Genomic DNA, 22,334 nt, shown 5'->3' on the forward strand with positions numbered 1-22,334 from the left:
TTTAGTTTTCCAGCATTTGTGTACAATCATTTCAACATATGTTTTTTGTTTGTGTTAACAATCTATCAGTTGACAGGGGTAATTTGAAATCTTTCTGATCTGTCTGCTCTTTACTTAAAGATACCTGGTCCACTTTAGCATTTATTGCAACCTCTCTACTGGGATGCCTTAATTTCCCAGTTCTCTTAGTATCCCCTTCAAAGATACATCATTCCGAACCATGCGCTTCTTAGCGCCTGTCAGCTTTTCCTCATCATCTAGTTTAAAAGTTGTGATATCTTCTTTTTAAAGGTTAGTGCTAGCAGCCTGGTTCCATTCTGGTTAAGGTACATAATAACATAGTAATGATGACAGAGAAGAATGACATTTTCCATCCAGTCTGCCCAGCAAGCTTCTTATGGTAGTACTTGCCATGCTGTGTAGGTTACCCCCATGTTTTGCTTTTACTGGGTGATGAGCCTTCTTGAAAATTCAGACAATGTTGCTTGATGTGCATTGCTTATGAACTTGGCCACTGAAGGAGTCCTGTGCTTTTTCCCTTAAGTCTGGGTATCAGAACCCTAAACCATAAAAGTCAGGGCATATATTGGTTGTCATTTGAATCCAATTCCTCTTCCACCTCCCCTCACCGTCAAAGCGGAGAGCAATGGAGAAATTACTACTCACTTGATAATTTCTTTTCCTCTAAGGAAGGCTAGCCAATCTACACCAGTGGATTATACAATCCTATCAGCAGATGGAATAAAGCTGACTTGCTGAGGTCACTGACATATAGCCCTGTCCCAATATCAGCCCACCAGTATCTCTTAAAAAGCCACTGTGGACAAACTGATTATACTTGAACAAGACTATTAACAGTCAACCACTCATGCTTCCACCAACTGGGAAACACTGAGCTCAGCAAAAAAGTTATCAGCTAATCTTAGGGGCTACCACCGTATCCAGCCCAAAGGACAGGGCCTAAAATAGCTAATGATGTCCCAGAATGGCAAAGCATAGGAAATGATGATCTTGGCAAACGGGAATATGTAGATAGGCCTCCTTCAGGTCGAGAGACGTGAGAAATTCCTATTTGTACTGCCATTATTACGGAACGTAGAGTTTCCATTTTGAATTGAGTTACACGCAAATGTTGATTGACTCCCTTCAGGTCCAGAATGGGCTGAAAGGACAGTCTTCCTTCTTGGGAACAAGAAAATAAATTGAATAGCACTCCCTATTTTCTTGCAATCTGGGAATAGGAATTACAGCCTTCAAATCCATCCAACAGTCTCCTTATGTAGTCTCCACTGTCAGTCTCTTCTGTAGAGAGTTGCATGGAGAAACCATAAATGCATTCGAAGGAATTCAGAAAAATTGTAGAGCATAGCTGTCCCTTACAACTTCCAGGACACACTGGTCCATTGTAACCTGGGCCTACCTTTGATAAAAGTGAGATAGACACCTGCCTATCTCTTTATCCAGTAGGTGAGCCCCCACACCTTCATTTTGAAGATCGAGGTGCTCCGGCCCCGGAGCCCGCTTTCTTATGAGACTTCTTAGGCAGAAAAAACCATCTTCTGAAGAGATGAGACTTTAGAGTAGTTGTTCCTCTGTAAGGATGAAACCGAAGGGAATCCATGGAGCAGCCCGTTGCCTCGGTTCCATCACCGAACCACTTTGGACCCCACTCCTCGTGTCTCTCTCAAGAGACGCAAACCAGCCCGAGCCACCAGGCAGCAGCAAAACGCAATTTGCAAATTCATTGATATGGTCTCAAAGGCCAGTTTAAGGATAACCTCAATCTTCCTATCCTGAGCATCTTTTAGAGCTGCTCTTCCTTCCACCGAGATGGTAGTTCGCTTGGTAACAATGCATACCAGTTTTTGGAAACACAAAACTGATCCTTGCCTTCAGATCTAAGGGATACAAACCCGTTAAAGTGTGCACCCCTTTAAAACTTTCCTCCAGGGCGTTCTACTCAAGGTCATTTGACTCTTGAATTGGATCCATGAGGGGAAAGATACAGGATGCTTTGCATAACGTGACCAATATGGGATCTTTCTTTTGTAAACCTGTAACATCACTCCCATCTATACAGTGTCTTCAGGGTCTGAGTGAACAGACTTGGCAACTCATCTTTGTGGAAAAACCGGAGTAGAGTCCCTCTTCTACATGGGAGAAAACAGAATCCCCATCAGAATCACCTGACTTTTCATAATCTGCATCCCCCTGAACATCTCCAAGGATAGCCTCCCTGTGGCATTTGCCCGCACTGGCTGACAAATGGAAGACCCAAGCAAGAAGTCCCTTCTTAGTAGGTTGCTTCATCTGCACTTGGAGCCCCTGCAGAAAAGCCTGCAGACCCTGGAAAAATTCCACGTAGGAGAAGGAGAATGGATCCATACCTGAGCCTATAGGCTCCGATCCCTCTCTCTGGGATGCCTCTGCCATCAGGAACAAGGGGGGAGGGGAACTGTCTGCTGTGTTGCCTCCCAGCCCACTCCCCTCCAGAGCCACCACAGGCCGAGGGTTGTCCCAATGTCGGCAAAATCTGTAGTAGCCAAATCACCTTGAACATTTAAACAGCGCTGACACAGGCGTAGAGAAAGCAATGGCTCGATTGCCCTTAAAAGGCAAGCCTCACAGCTAGCAAGGTACTTGGACTTTTTTGTCCCCGGTACCATAGTTTTCCTGCACTCAGCCCTAGGTGGCCTCCTGCGTGCACCTCAACAGACCCCAGGGGTACCCGCACAAATATTCACTCAAATCTAGGCCACAGACTTATGCGCACAAGTACCCATGCACCCACATCAGGACACTGTCGTGCAGCAAAAACGCGCCCAAGTATAAGCATGCAGGAAAAGAACTGCCGCTGCGGCCTACCATGCAGCTGACTGAACTGAGAAGCGGGGCCTAGCCAACAGCTGCTTAAACCGGTGAGCCTGAGCTGCCTCCACTCTACATTAACTCCCCAGAGGAGAGGGAAATGGGGGTAAGAGACACAGAAGAAAGTGCCGAGGGAAGGTAGACCTGGTAAGGAAAAAAAAAAAAAAAAAGAGGGGGCATAAAACTTCCCAAAATTTTTTTTTTTTAAATCTGAGCTCAGCCCTCTCGGCTGAATGCACCATTGGGTCACTAGCTACAGGGAGAGGGCACAAGCCTTCACCACTGAGCATTCCATGTCCTCTTTTCTGTTTTTTTAAGTTTATGCTTGGTTAGGCTTCCAGACAAAGTGCTCAACGGAGTGAGGGAGGGACCAAAAGGGTGTCATCTCAGGAGCTCAACTGGTGCATCTAAATCATCTCCTAGTCTCCTTTAAAACCACAAGCAATCCCTACAAGGGAGATGAATGTCCACTATCTGCTGGAAATGGAAAATATTGGTGGGCTGATGTCAGGGCATGTCTATATGTCAGAGTACTTATACTCTTCTCCGCTTAGGATGAGAATTATAAATCTATCTCACATCAAACGTACTCTCTCCTATAAATGAAATGCTTATAAACTAATTTACTTGTGCAAAAAAATTATTATTAATAATTTAATCATGAAAAATTATTGGAGAAAAAGAGGTAAGTTTCATATTCTGGGTGCTCACCTCCGCGGCGTAGCGACCTTCTTGTAGTCTAATCATCAACTAACCTCCGTCCTCCTTTGTGTGTTTATTTAATAATTCAAAAAACAATTTTTTGTTAATTTTCAATATATAATTTTCTTAAAAATCAAATATATTCTCCACCTAACATGATCGGATCATTAAATTTGCTTGTCAAGCAGTTTTTAATACTGCTATTCAATGTCCCATTTCCTTTGTCCTATGTTCGGGGGAAATTATTTGAATTGATTTCAGACTTCTTCTCATTGCAAATGCTCTATAAATAATCTATAAATAGAAACGCCAATCTCTAAATTTGTGGACGCTCGACTCTTGTACTTTAAATTGCCACTACCATCAATGAAACAATATATGAACTTATCTCCCGACACAGCTGCGTTTCGAAAATTTGTTCTTCCTTCATCAGGGGAGCATATCCTTTCTTATTCAATCTGGCATTCAGCAAAATCGCGGCTTTCCCATTCAATTTTTGAGAACGCTGCTTATCTCTCTACGTCCTTCCTCTCGGTCTCGCAAGCTCCGAGTCAACGGCGCTATTTAATCAGCGTTTGGTCTCTGCTTTAAAAGCTGATCAGCAGATCCAAAAACAACCAATGGGATGGACTACGTCTTGCGTACTACGTCGTTACATCAAATCTTCGTCTATTGGTGGATATAAATCAAAGACGCTGTCAACTTCAAATCAGACTCGCCCACTCTACTTCCTCATTCAAACCCTGCGGTGTCATTGTATGCAATCTAAATATCCACTGTTGTTCAATATAATTCAATCTCTCTTTGTCGTTGCCTCCGGTATGATCCACCTTGTCTATGACTGTTCATTTGAGCTGTTCAAAACTGTGAGCATACTCTATACAATGCTGTACCATAGGTGCTTCCACTGTTTTCGTATTTAGTTTTGATTTGTGCTCAATCAGTCGCGTTCTTATAGATCTTGAAGTCCTGCCCACATAATTCTTCGGGCAAGGGCATTGGATTAAATAAATCACATTCTTAGATGTACAATCTGAATTACTACCCCTCTTAATATTATACCCTGTAACTGGATCTTCCCACTCACTGCCTTCAATGGTGTTGTTACACATGTCACAGTGTTGACATGCCTTATGTTGTCCTCTTTGCAATTTCTCTTTCATGTCCCTCTTAATGTCCGCGTGGACTACTTTATCTCTAATGTTAGTGCCCCTAGTAGTTGTTATGAGGGGCAATTCTCTAAATATTTCATGCGTTGACAATATTGACCAATGTCTCCGTATTGAGGCTGTGATGTGTGCCGTCGCAGTGCTTTGGGGTATAATACAAGTCAGTCTGCCCTGTTCTTTGTTGCTCTGATATTGGAGAAGTTGGTTTCTGTCGGCATATTTAGCTCTTTTATAAGCCTTATTGATGATCTTTTTTGGGTATCCCCTGTCCTTAAATTTATTTTTTAAGAATTCCGCTTGTTTCTCAAATTCTTCTTTGGTGGAACAAATTCTTTTATATCGAAAGAATTGACTTGCCGGTAAACCCTGTTTAAGGGACCTGGCATGATGGCTGTGATATTTGAGGAGCATATTTCTCTCCGTTTTTTTATGATACACGGTAGTCTCAAGTATTTGTCCTTTTCTGTGTATTAATACGTCTAAATAGGACAATTGTTGTTTACTAATTTCTGCAGTGAACTTTAAATTCACATCTACCGTGTTAATCCATAATAGAAATTCATCTAATTCCTCCTTAGATGACATCCAAATCAAAAAGACGTCATCTATGTATCGTCGCCAATATCTAATCTTAGACCACCATTGAGATTTGTAAACATGTTGTTCCTCAAACTGTGTGACGTAAATGTTTGCCACAGAGGGTGCTAATGAAGAACCCATCGCTATTCCGTGCGACTGGTGATAGAATATGTCTTCAAACCTAAAATAGTTGTTAGTAAGTACCAACTCCAAAAGTTGATACAAAAAATGTACCGGGATCCGTTGCTTTCGTTCTTGCACCAACTGTGTCATCACTGCCTGTAAGCAGCGTTCTCAAAAATTGAATGGGAAAGCCGCGATTTTGCTGAATGCCAGATTGAATAAGAAAGGATATGCTCCCCTGATGAAGGAAGAACAAATTTTCGAAACGCAGCTGTGTCGGGAGATAAGTTCATATATTGTTTCATTGATGGTAGTGGCAATTTAAAGTACAAGAGTCGAGCGTCCACAAATTTAGAGATTGGCGTTTCTATTTATAGATTATTTATAGAGCATTTGCAATGAGAAGAAGTCTGAAATCAATTCAAATAATTTCCCCCGAACATAGGACAAAGGAAATGGGACATTGAATAGCAGTATTAAAAACTGCTTGACAAGCAAATTTAATGATCCGATCATGTTAGGTGGAGAATATATTTGATTTTTAAGAAAATTATATATTGAAAATTAACAAAAAATTGTTTTTTGAATTATTAAATAAACACACAAAGGAGGACGGAGGTTAGTTGATGATTAGACTACAAGAAGGTCGCTACGCCGCGGAGGTGAGCACCCAGAATATGAAACTTACCTCTTTTTCTCCAATAATTTTTCATGATTAAATTATTAATAATAATTTTTTTGCACAAGTAAATTAGTTTATAAGCATTTCATTTATAGGAGAGAGTACGTTTGATGTGAGATATATGTCAGAGTAGTCAGTGAGTGAGCTTTACTCCGTCTCCATCTGCTGGTAGGAGTGCATAACCCACTGGTTTGGATTGGCTTGCCTAAGTGCAGAGGAAGTTACAGTTGCAAAGGCATCAAGGCTTATTAGTTAAGGATAGTAATCCCATGCCTTCTGGTAAGGGTAGGAACTGCTGCTCTGTGCAGTGGGAGCACTGAGAGGAGAGGATCACCTTGCTGGTGGCTGAAAGGAATCAGTAAGTTTTTGCTTGGGACATTGTCTTTTTTTTTTTTTTTTAAAGTATTGGGGCAAAGTTAACTATTTGGGAATATTATTTAGTGTGTTTGTGCTTTTAATAGTAAGGCAGTGAATAAACAAGTTAGACTGTACTTTTAAATAGTCAGTCAATAAGGAAGCTAGTAAGCAGTAGGTAGTGTGTTTATTTTTTAAAAGTCTGCAAGGCAGCTAGTAAGCAGAACTGAGTGTTTGTATTGAAAAACAAAAACAAAAAAAAAGTAGCCAGAAGCTAGAAATAAGCTAGGAGCAGTGTATACCTTAGTAAATAGGTTGAAAAGTTCAGCTCAGTTACTCACCTTGGAAAGGTGTTGAGGTATTTTGAATTTGGTTTGAATAGGTACCAAAATTTGTTAATCAAGAGAGCAGTGAGTCACTCTGGCTGACTAACTGAAGTTAGACTGTTTGGATTTCCCAACCCTCCCACCCCTTGCTCACCCACTCCTAGCTCATCCTTTAATTTATAGGCAGGTGCCACTTTCACAAAAAAAACCCAAAAACCCAAAACAAAAAACCCCCAAAATAACAAAAACTTTATTGAGAGTTTGATCAGATCCCGATAGGCCACTATCAGACATATAGTGAATTCACTAATACATTTAAAGGACGTTAGACACATTCCTACTCCCATAGCAACCTAAAACTTAAATAGGAACTGATTAAAATTGAGATGAAGGCAGCAGTCCAGCAGCAAGAGGGGGGCTTCCCAGTCTTTTGCATCGAGTGTCACATGTATGATTTTTTACCCGCCGGTGAGACGTTGTACATGTGCATGCGATGCAAAGAGCTCCTGGCTCTCAGAGAACGAGTCCGATCTCTGGAGGCTAGAGTGGCAGACCTGGAGGAGCTGAGGCAGACAGAGAGGTATATAGATGACTACTATGTCCATGAAGGTCTCAAGTCCCAACTTCAGACTGGCAGCCCTGGTGCTGCCTTGGAGGAAGAAGGTCTCATGATTGGAGAGCATCAACCTGGTGTAGCAGGAAGGGATCCTGTAGCAAGGACCTGCTCTCCAGGTGATGCACTGTCCTTTCGCACTGTGGATATCTCCCCAAGGCCTACTGCCCAGGAGGGAAGGGTTAGGTCGGCCGTCATAGTTGGTGATTCGATTATTAGGAATGTAGATAGCTGGGTGGCTGGTGGGCCTAAGGATTACCTGGTAACATGCCTACCTGGTGCAAAGGTGGCAGACCTCACTCGTCACCTAGATAGGATTTTAGACAGTGCTGTCATGGTACATGTGGGCACCAACGACATAGGAAAATGTGGAAAGGAGGTTCTGGAAGCCAAATTTAGGCTCTTAGGTAGGAAACTAAAATCCAGAACCTCCAGGGTAGCATTCTCTGAAATGCTCCCTGTTCCACGCGCAGGTCACCAGAGGCAGGCAGAGCTCCGGAGTCTCAATGCGTGGATGAGACGATGGTGCAAGGAAGAGGGATTCAGTTTTGTTAGCAACTGGGGAACCTTTTGGGGAAGAGGGAGTCTCTTCCGAAGGGATGGGCTCCACCTTAACCAGGGTGGAACCAGACTGCTGGTGCTAACCTTTAAAAAGGAGATAGAGCAGCTTTTAAACTAGAACAAAGGGGAAAGCCGACAGTCGCTCAGCAGCGCATGGTTCAGAGAGAGGTATCTTCAAAGGATACTAATGATGCATTAGAATTAGGGCATCCTGACAGTGAGGTTCCAATAATAAGAAAAGTAGTCCAAGTGCCTGTAATTAAAAACTCACCAGAGCTAAAAAATTCTAACTTATCCCTATCAATTAAAAAGCAGAATGAAAATACAAACAAAAAACAAACTTTGAAATGTTTGTATGCTAATGCCAGAAGTCTAAGAAGTAAGATGGGAGAATTAGAATATATAACCGTAAATGATGACATAGACTTAATTGGCATCTCAGAGACATGGTGGAAGGAGCACAACCAATGGGACAGTGCTATACCGGGGTACAAATTATATCGCAATGACAGAGAGGAGCTTTATGTCCAGGATGGCATAGAGCCAATAGGATAAACATCCTGCATGAGACTAAATGCAAAATTGAATCTTTATGGGTAGAAATCCCTTGTGTGTTGGGGAAGTCTATAGTGATAGTATACTACTGTCCGCCTGGTCAAGATGGTGAGACGGACAATGAAGTGCTAAGAGAAATTAGGGAAGCTAACCAAATTGGTAGGGCGGTAATAATGGGAGACTTCAATTACCTAATGGAAAATGTTATGAAACTCACTTTTTACTTTATATGTGCAGTATCAGAATTATTTTTAGTACTCTAAAGGACCATCATAACACCCGTGGGCTTACTGACTCATTTGTTATCATGTACAGCCTCTGCGGGTCATAATTAATCATAGGTCCAAGTCCATATTTTTTTTTATTGCTAAACACTTTTATCTCCGTATCATATAATTTTTTGGTTTTTTACGATTTTTTCTTTAAAATGAATAGAGGTGTGGTACCTTCCTTATATGCAGTTTATTCAATTCGGTGCAACCGCACTCCACTCCTTTGAATCGGAAGATGATACCGGAATTATTTCCTTATTCCAGGGCGTCCAAGGGCAATTAGCCCCGCTCCAGCCCGACGTACGTTTCGCCTGATGCTGCTTCAGGGGCTGTTATCAACAGTGCTTTCTTCCGAACTGCTCATTGAAAGGACCGCATGTTCATTTATTCTGCTTCCACTGCAGACTTTACTGCCTTTTCTTCACTTGTCGGCGTTTAGACTTCAATTACCCCAATATTGACTGGGTAAATTTATCATCAGGACATGCTAGAGAGATAATGTTCCTGGATGGAATAAATGATAGCTATATGGAGCAATTGGTTCAGGAACAGACGAGAGAGGGAGCAATTTTAGATCTAATTCTCAGTGGAGCACAGGATTTGGTGAGAGAGGTAATGGTGATGAGGCCGCTTGGCAATAGTGATCATAATATGATCAAATTTGAATTAATGACTGGAAGAGGAACAGTATGCAAATCCATAGCTCTCATGCTAAACTTTCAAAAGGGAAACTTTGACAAAATGAGAAAAATTGTTAGAAAAAAACTGAAAGGAGCAGCTACAAAAGTAAAAAGTGTGCAAGAGGCATGGTCAATGTTAAAAAATACCATTCTAGAAGCACAGTCCAGTTGTATTCCACACATTAAGAAAGGTGGAAAGAAGGCAAAACGATTACCGGCATGGTTAAAAGGGGAGGTGAAAGAAGCTATTTTAGCTAAAAGATCTTCATTCAAAAATTGGAAGAAGGATCCAACAGAAGAAAATAGGATAATGCATAAACGTTGGCAAGTTAAATGTAAGACATTGATAAGAAATGCTAAGAGAGAATTTGAAAAGAAGTTGGCCTTAGAGGCAAAAACTCACAGTAAAAGCTTTTTAAAATATATCCGAAGCAGAAAGCCTGTGAGGGAGTCAGTTGGACCTTTAGATGATCGAGGGGTTAAAGGGGCACTTAGAGAAGATAAGGCCATCGCGGAAAGATTAAATGATTTCTTTGCTTAGGTGTTTACTGAAAAGGACGTTGGGGAGGTACCCGTACTGGAGAAGGTTTTCATGGGTAATGACTCAGATGGACTGAATCAAATCACGGTGAACCTAGAAGATGTGGTAGACCTGATTGACAAACTGAAGAGTAGTAAATCACCTGGTTCCTTCAAAACCCCAGAGTTTTGAAGGAACTAAAAAATGAAATTTCAGACCTATTAGTAAAAATTTGTAACCTATCTTTAAAATCATCCATTGTACCTGAAGACTGGAGGATAGCAAATGTAACCCCAATATTTAAAAAGGGCTCCAGGGGCGATCCGGGAAACTACAGACCAGTTAGCCTGACTTCAGTGCCAGAAAAATTGGGGAAAGTGTTCTGAACATCAAAATCACAGAACATATAGAAAGACATGGTTTAATGGAACAAAGTCAGCATAGCTTTACCCAAGGCAAGTCTTGCCTCACAAATCTGCTTCACGTTTTTGAAGGAGTTAATAAACATGTGGATAAAGGTGAACCGGTAGATGTAGTATACTTGGATTTTCAGAAGTGTTTGACAAAGTTCTTCATGAGAGGCTTCTAGGAAAAGTAAAAAGTCATGGGATAGGTGGCGATGTCCTTTCGTGGACTGCAAACTGGCTAAAAGACAGGAAACAGAGAGTAGGATTAAATGGACAATTTTCTCAGTGGAAGGGAGTTGGCAGTGGAGTGCCTCAGGGATCTGTATTGGGACCCTTAGTTTTCAATATATTTATAAATGATCTGGAAAGAAATACGAGTGACATCATCAAATTTGCAGATGATACAAAATTGTTCATAGTAGTTAAATCACAAGCAGATTGTGATAAATTGCAGGAAGACCTTTTGAGACTGGAAAATTGGGCATCAAAATGGCAGATGAAATTTAATGTGGATAAGTGCAAAGTGATGCATATAGGGAAAAATAACCCAAGCTATAGTTACACAATGTTAGGTTCCATATTAGGTGCTACAACCCAAGAAATAGATCTAGGCATCATAGTGGATAACACATTGAAATCGTCGGTTCAGTGTGCTGCGGCAGTCAAAAAAGCAAATAGAATGTTGAGAATTATTAGAAAGGGAATGGTGAATAAAACAGAAAATGTCATAATGCCTCTGTATCGCTCCATGGTGAGACCGCACCTTGACTACTGTGCACAATTCTGGTCACCGCATCTCAAAAAAGATATAATTGCGATGGAGAAGGTACAAAGAAGGGCTACCAAAATGATAAGGGGAATGGAACAGCTCCCTTATGAGGAAAGACTAAAGAGGTTGGGACTTTTCAGCTTGGAGAAGAGACGTCTGAGGGGGGGATATGATAGAGGTGTTTAAAATCATGAGAGATCTAGAACGGGTAGATGTGAATCTGTTATTTACTCTTTCGGATAATAGAAAGACTAGGGGGCACTCCATGAAGTTAGCATGTGGCACATTTAAAACTAATCGGAGAAAGTTCTTTTTTACTCAACGCACAATTAAACTCTGGAATTTGTTGCCAGAGGATGTGGTTAGTGCAGTTAGTATAGCTGTGTTTGGATAAGTTCTTGGAAGAGAAGTCCATTACCTGCTATTAATTAAGTTGACTTAGAAAATAGCCACTGCTATTACTAGCAACGGTAACATGGAATAGACTTAGTTTTTGGGTACTTGCCAGGTTCTTATGGTCTGGATCGGCCACTGTTGGAAACAGGATGCTGGGCTTAATGGACCCTTGGTCTGACCCAGTATGGCATATTCTTATGTTCTTCTTATTACCCCCATGCTTATTTCCCCAGACTCTATAATCAGGGTCCTCATTGATTGTTGTCTGAATCTATAGATATATAAATGTGTTTGTGTGTGTATATATATATATAGTTGTTGACAATCTTTATATCTCCACTGCACCTTTTGTTAAAAATGCTAGCTCATCTCCCCTCCTGCGACCACCTTAGTTAATGTATGTGTTTCGCTAAAAGGCATGACATATTAACGCATCAATTGAATGTAACTGGCTACCTATAATATTTATGTCATGATGTAAACCGTTGTGATTTTCACTTGGAATGCAGGTATATAAAATGGCTAAATAAATAAATAAATAGATCCAAATCCCCTTTTCCACCTGCCGTTGAACAGACAGCAATTTTGCAGTTGCACCAAAGCATCAAGCTACCCCCATGCACCCTTTCCTCATTTCTATCCTCTAGACTTTAGGGATCCACAATGTTTTATTCCATGCCCCTTTGAATTCAACTGTTTTAGCTTCACCACCTCCTCTAGAAAGCATTTCAGACATCCCCCACCCTCTCTGTGAAGAAATATTTCCTGACATTGGTTCTGAGTCATCCTCCCTGAAGTTTCATTTCCTTTAGGGAAAGTCTCCCCCCCCCCCCCATTTCCCCAAAATGATGCCCAGTTCTTAAACGTAAAACCTTCTTCTCTGCACCATTTTCTCATCCACACATTGAGACTCTGGAGCTCTGCCTGCCTCTGGGGTCCTGTATGTGGAACGAGAAGCATTTCTGTGAATGCTACAACCTGGAGTTCTGGATATCAACTTTCTACCTAAAAACCTAAATTTGGCTTTCAGAACCTACCTCCTGCATTTTCCTATGTCATTGGTACCCACATGTACCAAGACAACCAGCTTCTCTCCAGCACTATCTAAAATCCTATCTATGTGATGCATGAGGTCTGCTACCTTCACATCAGGCAGGCAAGTTACCAAGCAATCCTCACATTCACCAGCCACCCAGTTATCTACCTTCCTAATTATCAAATCATCAGCTACGATGACTTTCCTAACCATTTCCTCCTGGGCTTGTCCCCGAGACAAATCATCAGAGCAAGAGAATACTATATCACTTTGAGGGAAGGTCCTAACTACAGGATTGCTCTCTTCCAGTTGATCTTTCTCCTCCAAGGCAGCACAGTGGTTGCCCGATTTGAGGTGTTATTGCTCTACAATGTCCCTGAAGGTCTTCTCTATATTTCTCTCTGTCTCCCTTCGCTCTTCCAGGTCTGCTATTCTAGCCTCCATAGATTGGACTTTTTTTTTTTTAAGGGCTAGGAAAAGATTGCCCTAGATAAGGAGAAATCTTGCAGGTACTAACTGAATTTATTTTTAAATTTTATTTGGATTTATGTTCCGCTTTTCAACCACTTCAAAAGCAGATTGCGTTCAGGTACTGTGGTCATTTTCCTGAACCCAGAGGGCTCATATTAAATTTTGCATCTGAGACAATGGAGGATGAAATGATTTGAGCAAGGTCACAAGGAGAACCAGTGGGAATTGAACTCTGATTTCCCTGGTTCATAGCGTATTGCTCTAACCACTAGACTACTCTTTTGCAGCATACACATACATATGCTCTATCAAGCTCTCAGTCAAACACACAAAGATCTCACAAAGAAACACATGTACTTAATCATATACACACATTTTCCCCTCTTATTCAGGCTCTCACACACACACAATCTCTCACACATACATGCTCTCAGACACGGTCTGAATCACCCACACATGCTCTCAATCACACATACACTCTCCCTCTCACATACATGTTCTTTCACACACTTTCTCAATCATACAAATATTGTTTCAATCACACAACCTGCTCTGAACCACACACACACACACACCCTAAACAAACACATGCTCTCACACACCATGGTTCCTGTCTCACACACACATGGTTTTATATGTTTGCTCTCATATACACGCTAACACATTCTCACACACACATGCTGTGAACAACACACATGCTCTCTCTTACATACACGTCATACTTTTATGACCTTGAGCTCATCAGATGTAATCACCTCGAGATCTCTCTTCTAACATCAGTATCTCTTCTCAACATGTACTGCTCACTTGGATTTCTTCACCCCAAATACATGACTCTACCTTTGTTTACATTACTTTTAGCCACAAAACACTTGACCATGGCTAAGCTTTGCTTAGATCATACCATGTTTTTTACTCCCCCATCTTGCATTTCCACTTTGTCCCAGAACTTGGTATCAACTGCAAGACAAACATGTTCTACCAACTCCTCTATAGTATCTATGAAAATGTTAGGAATAACTGGCTCCAGGACTGAACCTAGAGGTACACAAATATTGTGCTATGAAATGTCCTGAAAATTTTTCCACTGTGGAGAAAAACATTAAAAAGAGTGAAAGCAAAAGACATGTAATAGAAGGCAGCAGACAGACATTGTAGTAACCAGTTGAAATGACAACTGACCTGAGATGTATTTTGCTCCAATTAACATTATCATGCTACTCACTATATAAAAGCCCAAAGGCAAACTACAGAAGATACTAGGGTCACCTGAAGTCATCCAGCGGGGTTTTCAGCAAAACAAAGAAAAAAAAACAAATTGGATATTTGTGTTAAGAATCAAATCACATGAACAGCAAGAAAACTGCAATGATGTAATGTTTACAAGTAGTATAGTTAAGCAACAAAGTTAAGAAACAAAATAATTAATCTGCTTCAGAGATTAATAATTGCTCACATATGTATAGTACTGTTCATCAGATATAAAAACCCCTTTAATAGTTCAAGTCACTAGCAGGTACTAACCCTGCATACAAATTTTAGTGTTTCTGGATACCAGTAAAGCAAAGTTGCATATCTATAACAGGTAATCTCTGTAGGACAAACCAGCCATCCTAGAGGTCAATGTCATTCAATGGTGTGGAGACTGAAAAGGTCTCTCAGAATTCAGAAAACCAGATGAAGTTTTTTTTGAGCATGTGTGGTGATTCCTGTGCAGTGAGTCTTCTAAATCTTTATAGCAAGCTAAGCTTCAACTATACAGGGAAGATAGGTGAGATTGTGTGGCTGATTTGTCCTGCTGACTATAGAGAACATTTGTTATAGGTTAGCAACTTTGCTTTCTCTGTGGACAAGCAGAATAGCAATCAGCTTCATAAGTGGGGACTCCCAAGCTGAGGACTGCATATATTTATGTTTTATATTAGCAGTAGAACATGCTCCTCATATGTTGATGGGGATTTCAGGGAGATGTGAAGGAATTAAATAACTTTTTGAGAACTACTTGTCCAAAACTGCCACCTTGATGTGAGGCATTTCCTAGACAGTATTGAGCAGTGACAGAAGACATCTGCAAAGCTGCTGCCAGGTCTTCTACCCATCCTATGGAAGCAGACCAAAGATGGGCCAAGGAAACCACTTTAGCTCTAATCTTATTGGCTTTTATATTATTTTGAAGTTGTAGTCCTGACCAATTATAAGATATACAATCAGAAATCTATATGGAAACAATGTTCTGTAACAAACTTCTTGTTTGATTGAGTTGAAGAATAGTTGATTAGTTAAGAAACTTTTCTATAAGACTTCTCTTCAAATAAATAAAGCTTTTTTGCAATCCAAAGTACGAAGAGCTATTTGCCTTTATTGGACTTAGAAAAAATGTTGGTAGGGAGATGGATTGATTCAGTTGAAACTGGGAGACCTCTTTTGGTAAAAACCTTGGATGAGTTTTCAAAAACTACCACTGTGGAAAATGTGAGTATATGGAAAGCATGAGACTAGCGATTATAATTCACTCTACAGGCAGAATTTACTACGAGGAATATGCTGTTATATGGCAAAATATGGTCATCCTATTGGGAATATAGAAGGACTTTGTCTGCGTGACAAAGGAGATATAGCTATCAAACAATGTATTGACCTGTTGTGTTCTGGTATAACTACACAATGTGTCTGATATGCTCATTTTGTGGTATTAGTTCTGCTCCATGGGGATGGGGGTTGGGGGGGGGGGGGGGGGGAAAGGAGGGTGTTGTCATTGTTTCTTTACTCATGTGTCATAATTCTGTTTTTCGTCTATATTTTTTGTATTGTTAAATTGCTAAATAAAGAGTTAAAAAAAACCCCAACTACTTTCCTATAAAGGAATTTCAGTTCTGCTGTAGCCAGAGGTTCAAAGGGTAATTTCATGAGCTGAGTGAGGACTATATTTAGATTCCAAGGTGCAGGAGGATCTCTAATTGAAAGAAGAATGTGATTTAGGCAATTCATGAATAGGAATTTATCCTGAATTCTGCGGGTATGAAGATGTAGCACTTTGTTGGATTCTGAAAGAATTGGTTTTCAACCTCAGTTTTGAAAGGCTTATAAGGTAGAACAGAACACTTATCTGGGACTGACTGATCTGAAAATACCAACAGAAAATCTTTTTCATTTGAAGTTGCAAGATTTTCTAGTAAAGCATTTTCTTAATGTTAGAATTACTTTACTCACTTCCATAGGAAACTGAAAAGAAGAAAATGGTTGACTTTCAACATCCAGGCATTGAGAGATAAAACCTGAAGGTTCAGATAGAGAAGATTCTCATTGTACCAATTAGTTAGGGATGGGAATATTTTCAACCATAGTGGTTGTTGAAAAGCTAGATATCAAGTCAATGTAGCCAAAAAGGAGCTATTAAAATCATTAGATTCTTTCCTCTTATTGATTTGAATCATCTTGCCTGTGAGATGAATTTGGAGAAATATATACAGAAACCCTCAATTCCCTGGGATTGAAAAAGCAACCATTGCCAGACTGTTTTTTTGGAACAGTAGGGAGGAACTTTGCTGTTGATTGGGGCTGCAAAGAGATATATTTGTAGTGTTCCCAACAATGAAACAGTTGTTTGGCTATACTTTGGTCCAAAGTATGGTTGCAGTTGGTGACAATGTGCCACTTATCTGGTTTTGATTTCCATATCTTGTAGGCTTCTTGACAAAGATTGAAAGAACTAGTTCCTTCTTGTTTGATGATATACTATATCACTATTTGGTTGTCTGTATCATCATCATCTTTTATGACATGCATTTCCAGCTATAGAGTTAAAGGCATGTTACAGTAAGCTGTTTACATTCACAGTGTTCTAAATATACATTAACTGGATAACAAGCTAATGATTATCTTCACAGTTTTATAAAAAGAAAAACTAGGCAATTGCTAGTGTTTAAATTAAGTTTTATAAATGTAGAAATAACTAGGTAAAGGGTTATTGGTGGTAGTCTTTAAAGCCTAATTAATGAGAAACAGAAGGGGAATCAATATACTTATAATTCCATATAAATAGGTGGTGAAAGGCATAGGACAACAGTGTGGGTCCTAATAGCATTGGTGCATTCGTGAATATGTAGTGAAAGTACAGTGTTACAACGGGATAGAACATAAATGTCAAACTTCCCCAGTTACAGAGGATAGAAGAGCATCAGTATATCACTATTTATTGGTGGGGGATTGCCCACAACTCAGGACCTGGGTATCCCAGATGGGTACCTAGTAAAGTTCAGTAGTCATTGGTGGGAGTTTAGATTACATATCAGGATCATGGCTCAGGCCAAATGCTGTTTGAAAATTACATGTTTTAAAATAACTTTTTGAAAACTAGTAAGTCTGGGGCTGTCTGATATTTGGTGATAGCGGGTTCCATAGGTTTGTACTGCATCTGAGATGTAGTTTCTCGAGGGCTGGCACAGCTAATTGGATTTGTGACATTGAGCACAGAGAATGGGAAGTCTTATATGGGATGAGATGAAACATGAGTTAGAGTGGTATGTTGCTTGTAAGGACTATGTTGGCAAGAGTTTGGATTTTAAATTTGGCACACTGAAGCACTGGGAGCCAGTGGAAAGCTTTTAAGGTTGGTGTGATTTTGTTCACCTTGCTCACATTCAACATCATTTGAACTGCAGATACAATTTCATCCAGGGTTGATTTTAGATCTGCATTTCCAGTATCAACCAGGTGATTGATTTGAGGAGAGTGTGCCATAATCCAGCTTCTAGCAGTTCAGTTGGTTTGACTCATATCTTTTTCTTTTTGCTTTTGAACTTGTCAGATGGCACTGGCTATAGGTTGAATTGCATCATATGATATTCTGTCTATGACAGCTGGGTGGTCTAAGTTTTCAAATGATAGTTATTTGGTAGCTGGTGTAGTGCAAGTACCAGGTCAAGTGTGTGGCCTGCATCATACACTATCATGCCTTTTAATCATGGATTGAGTACTTTTAGAGCATTGACGATTGCTCTTAACTCTAATTGGTTTATGTGGACCAATTTTGCCTGCAAAGGCCAAGTTTGCTGAGAAGGGAGTTTGTTCAGATGGGCTCTCCATCCTTTATTGGAGACATATGGTTATTACCAAGTTGAAATTGAGGTTGGTGAAAAAACTGTCTTTTCCACAGCTTTGAGGGATTCATCCATCAGACTAGATATCAGTTGAGGGTGTTGGAGGTATCTATATGTAACTTGTGCGGTAACAGTTGTAGAAGCTGTTTCCACTGGAACAAAGTGCCATTAAGCTTGTCTCATGTGAAAACATACATATGGTGTAACATGAACTGTTGCTGTCATGTGGCCTAGCATTTTCAGGAAGAAGTAGGCCAAAACTTTGTTTAGAAAAAGTTAGGATTATTTTGAATAGATTATTTATTCTGTTGAGGGAGAAATACCTTTCCTTGTGAGGTGAATGCTTATGAAATCTAATATATGTTCATCCTGAACTTTTTAGTTGTGTGTTGAGACTTCTGATGTCTAAGATGAGAAAGGCACTACACATTTTCTTTGGAATAAGGAAGTCCTTGGCGTAGAAACCCATGTTTCTTTGTGGTATTGGGATTGGATCCACTGCATTTGCTGCAAATAGGGTTTAACAGGTCTACCTGAAGCAGTTGGAACTGTTCTGTATTTATGGAGGAGTGATTCTTTGGGGAATTGTCCTTAAGCAAGGTTTTGAAATTTAAATGATAGCCTTGAAGTATGAATTTTAATATTGAATGGTTTGATGTTATTAGAGACCAGACTGGGCTGAAATGTTGAAGGCTTGCCTGTTCCCAACCCACTTAATTCTAATCCGAGAAGTTTTGATATTATAGTCAAAAGCTGGGATTAAATTTTGATTGCATTTGCCGTAGAGACCTTGGTTGAGCTTTCTTTAGCTTGAGGCTTGCTTTGCTGCTGATCAAAAATGATTAGAATAGAATCTTTTTCAGGAATAGAAGTACTACTTTCTATAATGCTGAGGTTGATTTTTTTCTGTTTGTAGATGGTTGATCCACTGAGAGGGTAAGAAGCATGCAGCAGTGATGTTTAATGATATCTATAGTTTTATTTATCTTGTCTTTGAAGAGATTATTCCTATGAATTAAAATGTCAACATTTCATGAATATCTCACAAAGGCCTGATGCTCAAAGCCATCTAGTCTTCTGGCTCCTCTGGCTAGTTACTGCAGATGCCCTGAAGGAATTATGTGCATTGTAGGCTGATCTAATTAGATGCATTCCACATTCCTCTATATCTTGTAGTACTGGAACAAAATAATCCACAACATCTGTAGGAAGTTGGCACATTATGTCCTGCAGCTTTTGTAAAGAATTAAACATTCATTGTACCATATACAGTTGATGGGTGGCAATTGTTGATGACAACCTAGCTGACTGGAAAATCATTTTTTGCTGTATTGTCTAGTAATTTTGCTGGAATGTTTCTTGATATACGTAAGGTTATGGAGAGGGGTCTAATGGAAGGCTGCCCAATCAGTGCTGGCTTCCACTGCTTAGAGGCAGGTGCCTGGTTTTGTATATAAACAGGGCTCAACATCCTAGTTGAGTGGAAAGTGGAATTGAATGGGAGCAGTGGCTGCAGCTATGTGCTCACTTCTCTTGAGAAAGTGAACAGACAGAGGGGAAGGCAATAAATCCAGGGCTTGTTTTAACATTATCCTACTGTCTGGACTTTAATTCCTCCCACTCTACCCCAGGATCTGCCTCTCTTACTCTTCCCAAGGGCATAGGTCAAATTATCACTCAACTAAATTAAGTGGTGAACTAAGGCAGCGATTCTCAACCAGTATATCGAGCACTCCCACTATCCCGGCTGTTCTTCTCTTCGCCTCCAGCGAGAGACTGAGTGCAGACGTCCTTGTACTGCTACTGTTGCCATTTGTGCTGTCAGCATGCTCAAGCCTGGATGGGAACAGCACCAGTATTAGTGGGAGTTGGCAACTGCAGCATGGACTTTTCTTCTTCCTGCCTCCTATAGCCTGGAATAGAAAGTGATGCTCAGTGGGGCATGCAGGAAGAAGGGGACATGCTGCATTCAAAAGCAGCAGCAGCAACATCAGCTCGAGGAGCAGCATGGGCCTGGAGAAAAACAGTTGACAGTCTGCAGCGTTAGTCCCCACGGCTGCTGTCTGCTGTGATTATTTCTTGGGCCACGGAACTGGAGGAGGATGTTGCAGCTCCCAGTTGTGCTGGGGGGGGGGAAGAGTGAGTGAAATTGAGAGCAAGCTAGCATGTGCATGAGACAGAATGTGTGTGATTGAGCGCTTGTGTTTAAGTGAGAGAGATCATGTGTATGTAAGAGAGACAGCATATGTGTGATTGAGAGAGAAACTGATCAGGGAGGTAACTGTGTGAGAGTGGTCAGAGAGGTGACTGGTATGTGTGTGAGATATTGAAAGATTGGTCAGGGAGCAGACTGGTGCATGTGTGTCGATGAGATTGAAAGCCTGGTTGGGAAGATGACTGGTGTGTAAGACACAGAAACTGGTCATGGGGGTGTGACTGGTGTGTGTGTAAAAGAGACAAAGAGAGTGGTCTTGGGCCCTAAGGAAGAGGACCATGAAGAGAGAGCTTCAGCAGCCCCTGCTGCTTCTAGTGTAAGCTACTGGCCTGCAAGGGAAAGAAGTAGAAGAGTTGCTGGAGAGAGTAAGTTAAGATGGCTTTTTAAGTTGATGTTTCTTGATTGAATGCCATTTTACTTATTGGGAATTATGTGATGTGTCTGCTGTTTTGAAATATCTTATTAGTGTTTGGAGAATTTTTAATAGTTTTTATGAGTTTGTAATTACTGGATATTATTCTGTTCAGTTGTTTTGAAACATATTCTCATTATTAATATTTTACAATTATTTTATATTTCTTGAGGAATGTATAAATAGAAATTTGCAGTCAAAAACTAAAATGGAAAGAGTAAGAAGCCAAACTCTGTATGCAGTGCAACAATGGAAAAACAAAAAAATTAGCTTTATGGTCTCTTTATTCTGTATGTGGTGAGGATCTGTCTGTGTAACTCAGATAAGGGTATTCTGCAAGCTTGTAGTTTCTGTGTAGGGATATAGAGCAGCTTGACTTGTTCTGTTTTCCCGGTGTTTAGGGACTGGTTTAATATTTGCAGTGTTGCTATTTCATATGTTGGGTTATTACTGTTTTGAGTATGTTCCATAATACAGGTGTAACTTTGTATGAATTAGTTTGTGTGCAGATCCTGGGAGTGTGTTAGGTGCTATATTTCTGTTTCCATTTTTTCAGGTTTGCACTGCATGCAGAGTGGTTTTTTGGGTTTCCATTCCAGTATCTGTCTCCTTATTTGTAACTTCTGGTCTTTCTATACTCAGTGAAGGTCGGTCCTGTGTGTATGATCGAGGTGAGTTATTTTACTAGCATGAAGGCATTTGTATCAGTCTAATTTGTTGTGTTTTCTCAATAGGACAAGCATTGGTGGTGAACTGCTGTCTTTTCATAAGAAGGGCTATTGCGCCTGGTAGTAGGGAGAGTTTGTGTCGCTGTTACTGACATGACACCAGAATATCTTTTTTGTATGGTCAGTTGTATGGGGAATGTCCTAGTTCTGCTCTGCATCCACTGTTGGGGGTCAGGGAGGTTCTTTGAATGTAAGGTGTATGTTTATTTTTAGCCCCATGACAGTCAAGTGTTCAGTGTCTCACGCATGTGAGAACCATCTATCAGGTATGTCATAAGAACATAAGAAATTGCCATGCTGGGTCAGACCAAGGGTCCATCAAGTCCAGCATCCTGTTTCCAACAGAGGCTAAACCAGGCCAGTACCCAAACACCAAGAAGATCCCATGCTACTGAAGTCAACAATAGCAGAGCTCATTCTCTAAGTCAACTTGATTAATAGCGGTTAATGGACTTCTCCTAAAAGAACTTACCCAAACCTTTTTTAAACCCAGCTACACTAAGTGCACTAACAACATTCTCTGCAGCAAATTCCAGAGCTTAATTGTGCGTTGAGTGAAAAAGAATGTTCTCTGATTAATCTTAAATGTGCTACTTGCTAACTTCATGGAGTGTCCCCTTGTCCTTCTATTATCCGAAAGTGTAAATAACCGATTCACATCTACTCGTTCAAGACCTCTATCATAGCCCTCCTCAGCCATCTCTTCTCCAAGCTGAACTGTCCTAACCTCTTCAGCCTTTCCTCATAGGGGAGCTGTTCCATCCCCTTTATTTTGGTTGCCCTTCTCTATACCTTCT

At 40.5% G+C, this 22,334-nt stretch overlaps 1 protein-coding gene across 3 annotated transcripts in view; it reads right to left on the bottom strand.

The window, feature by feature from the left end:
* Window positions 1-22,334, bottom strand: part of GK (glycerol kinase) — a 381,644-nt gene that overhangs the window by 15,344 nt on the left and 343,966 nt on the right. Inside the window, exon 19 of one of the 3 annotated variants that reach the window (XM_029603079.1) lies at window positions 14,266-14,352. The exons of the other annotated variants lie outside the window; for them this stretch is intronic. Within the exon in view, the coding sequence (XP_029458939.1) occupies window positions 14,266-14,352 (87 nt within the window). The remainder of the gene's footprint in view (window positions 1-14,265; window positions 14,353-22,334) is intronic. 3 annotated transcript variants of the gene reach the window in all.

The sequence above is a fragment of the Rhinatrema bivittatum genome, chromosome 5 (assembly GCF_901001135.1).
Source record: "Rhinatrema bivittatum chromosome 5, aRhiBiv1.1, whole genome shotgun sequence".
Lineage (NCBI taxonomy): Eukaryota > Metazoa > Chordata > Amphibia > Gymnophiona > Rhinatrematidae > Rhinatrema > Rhinatrema bivittatum.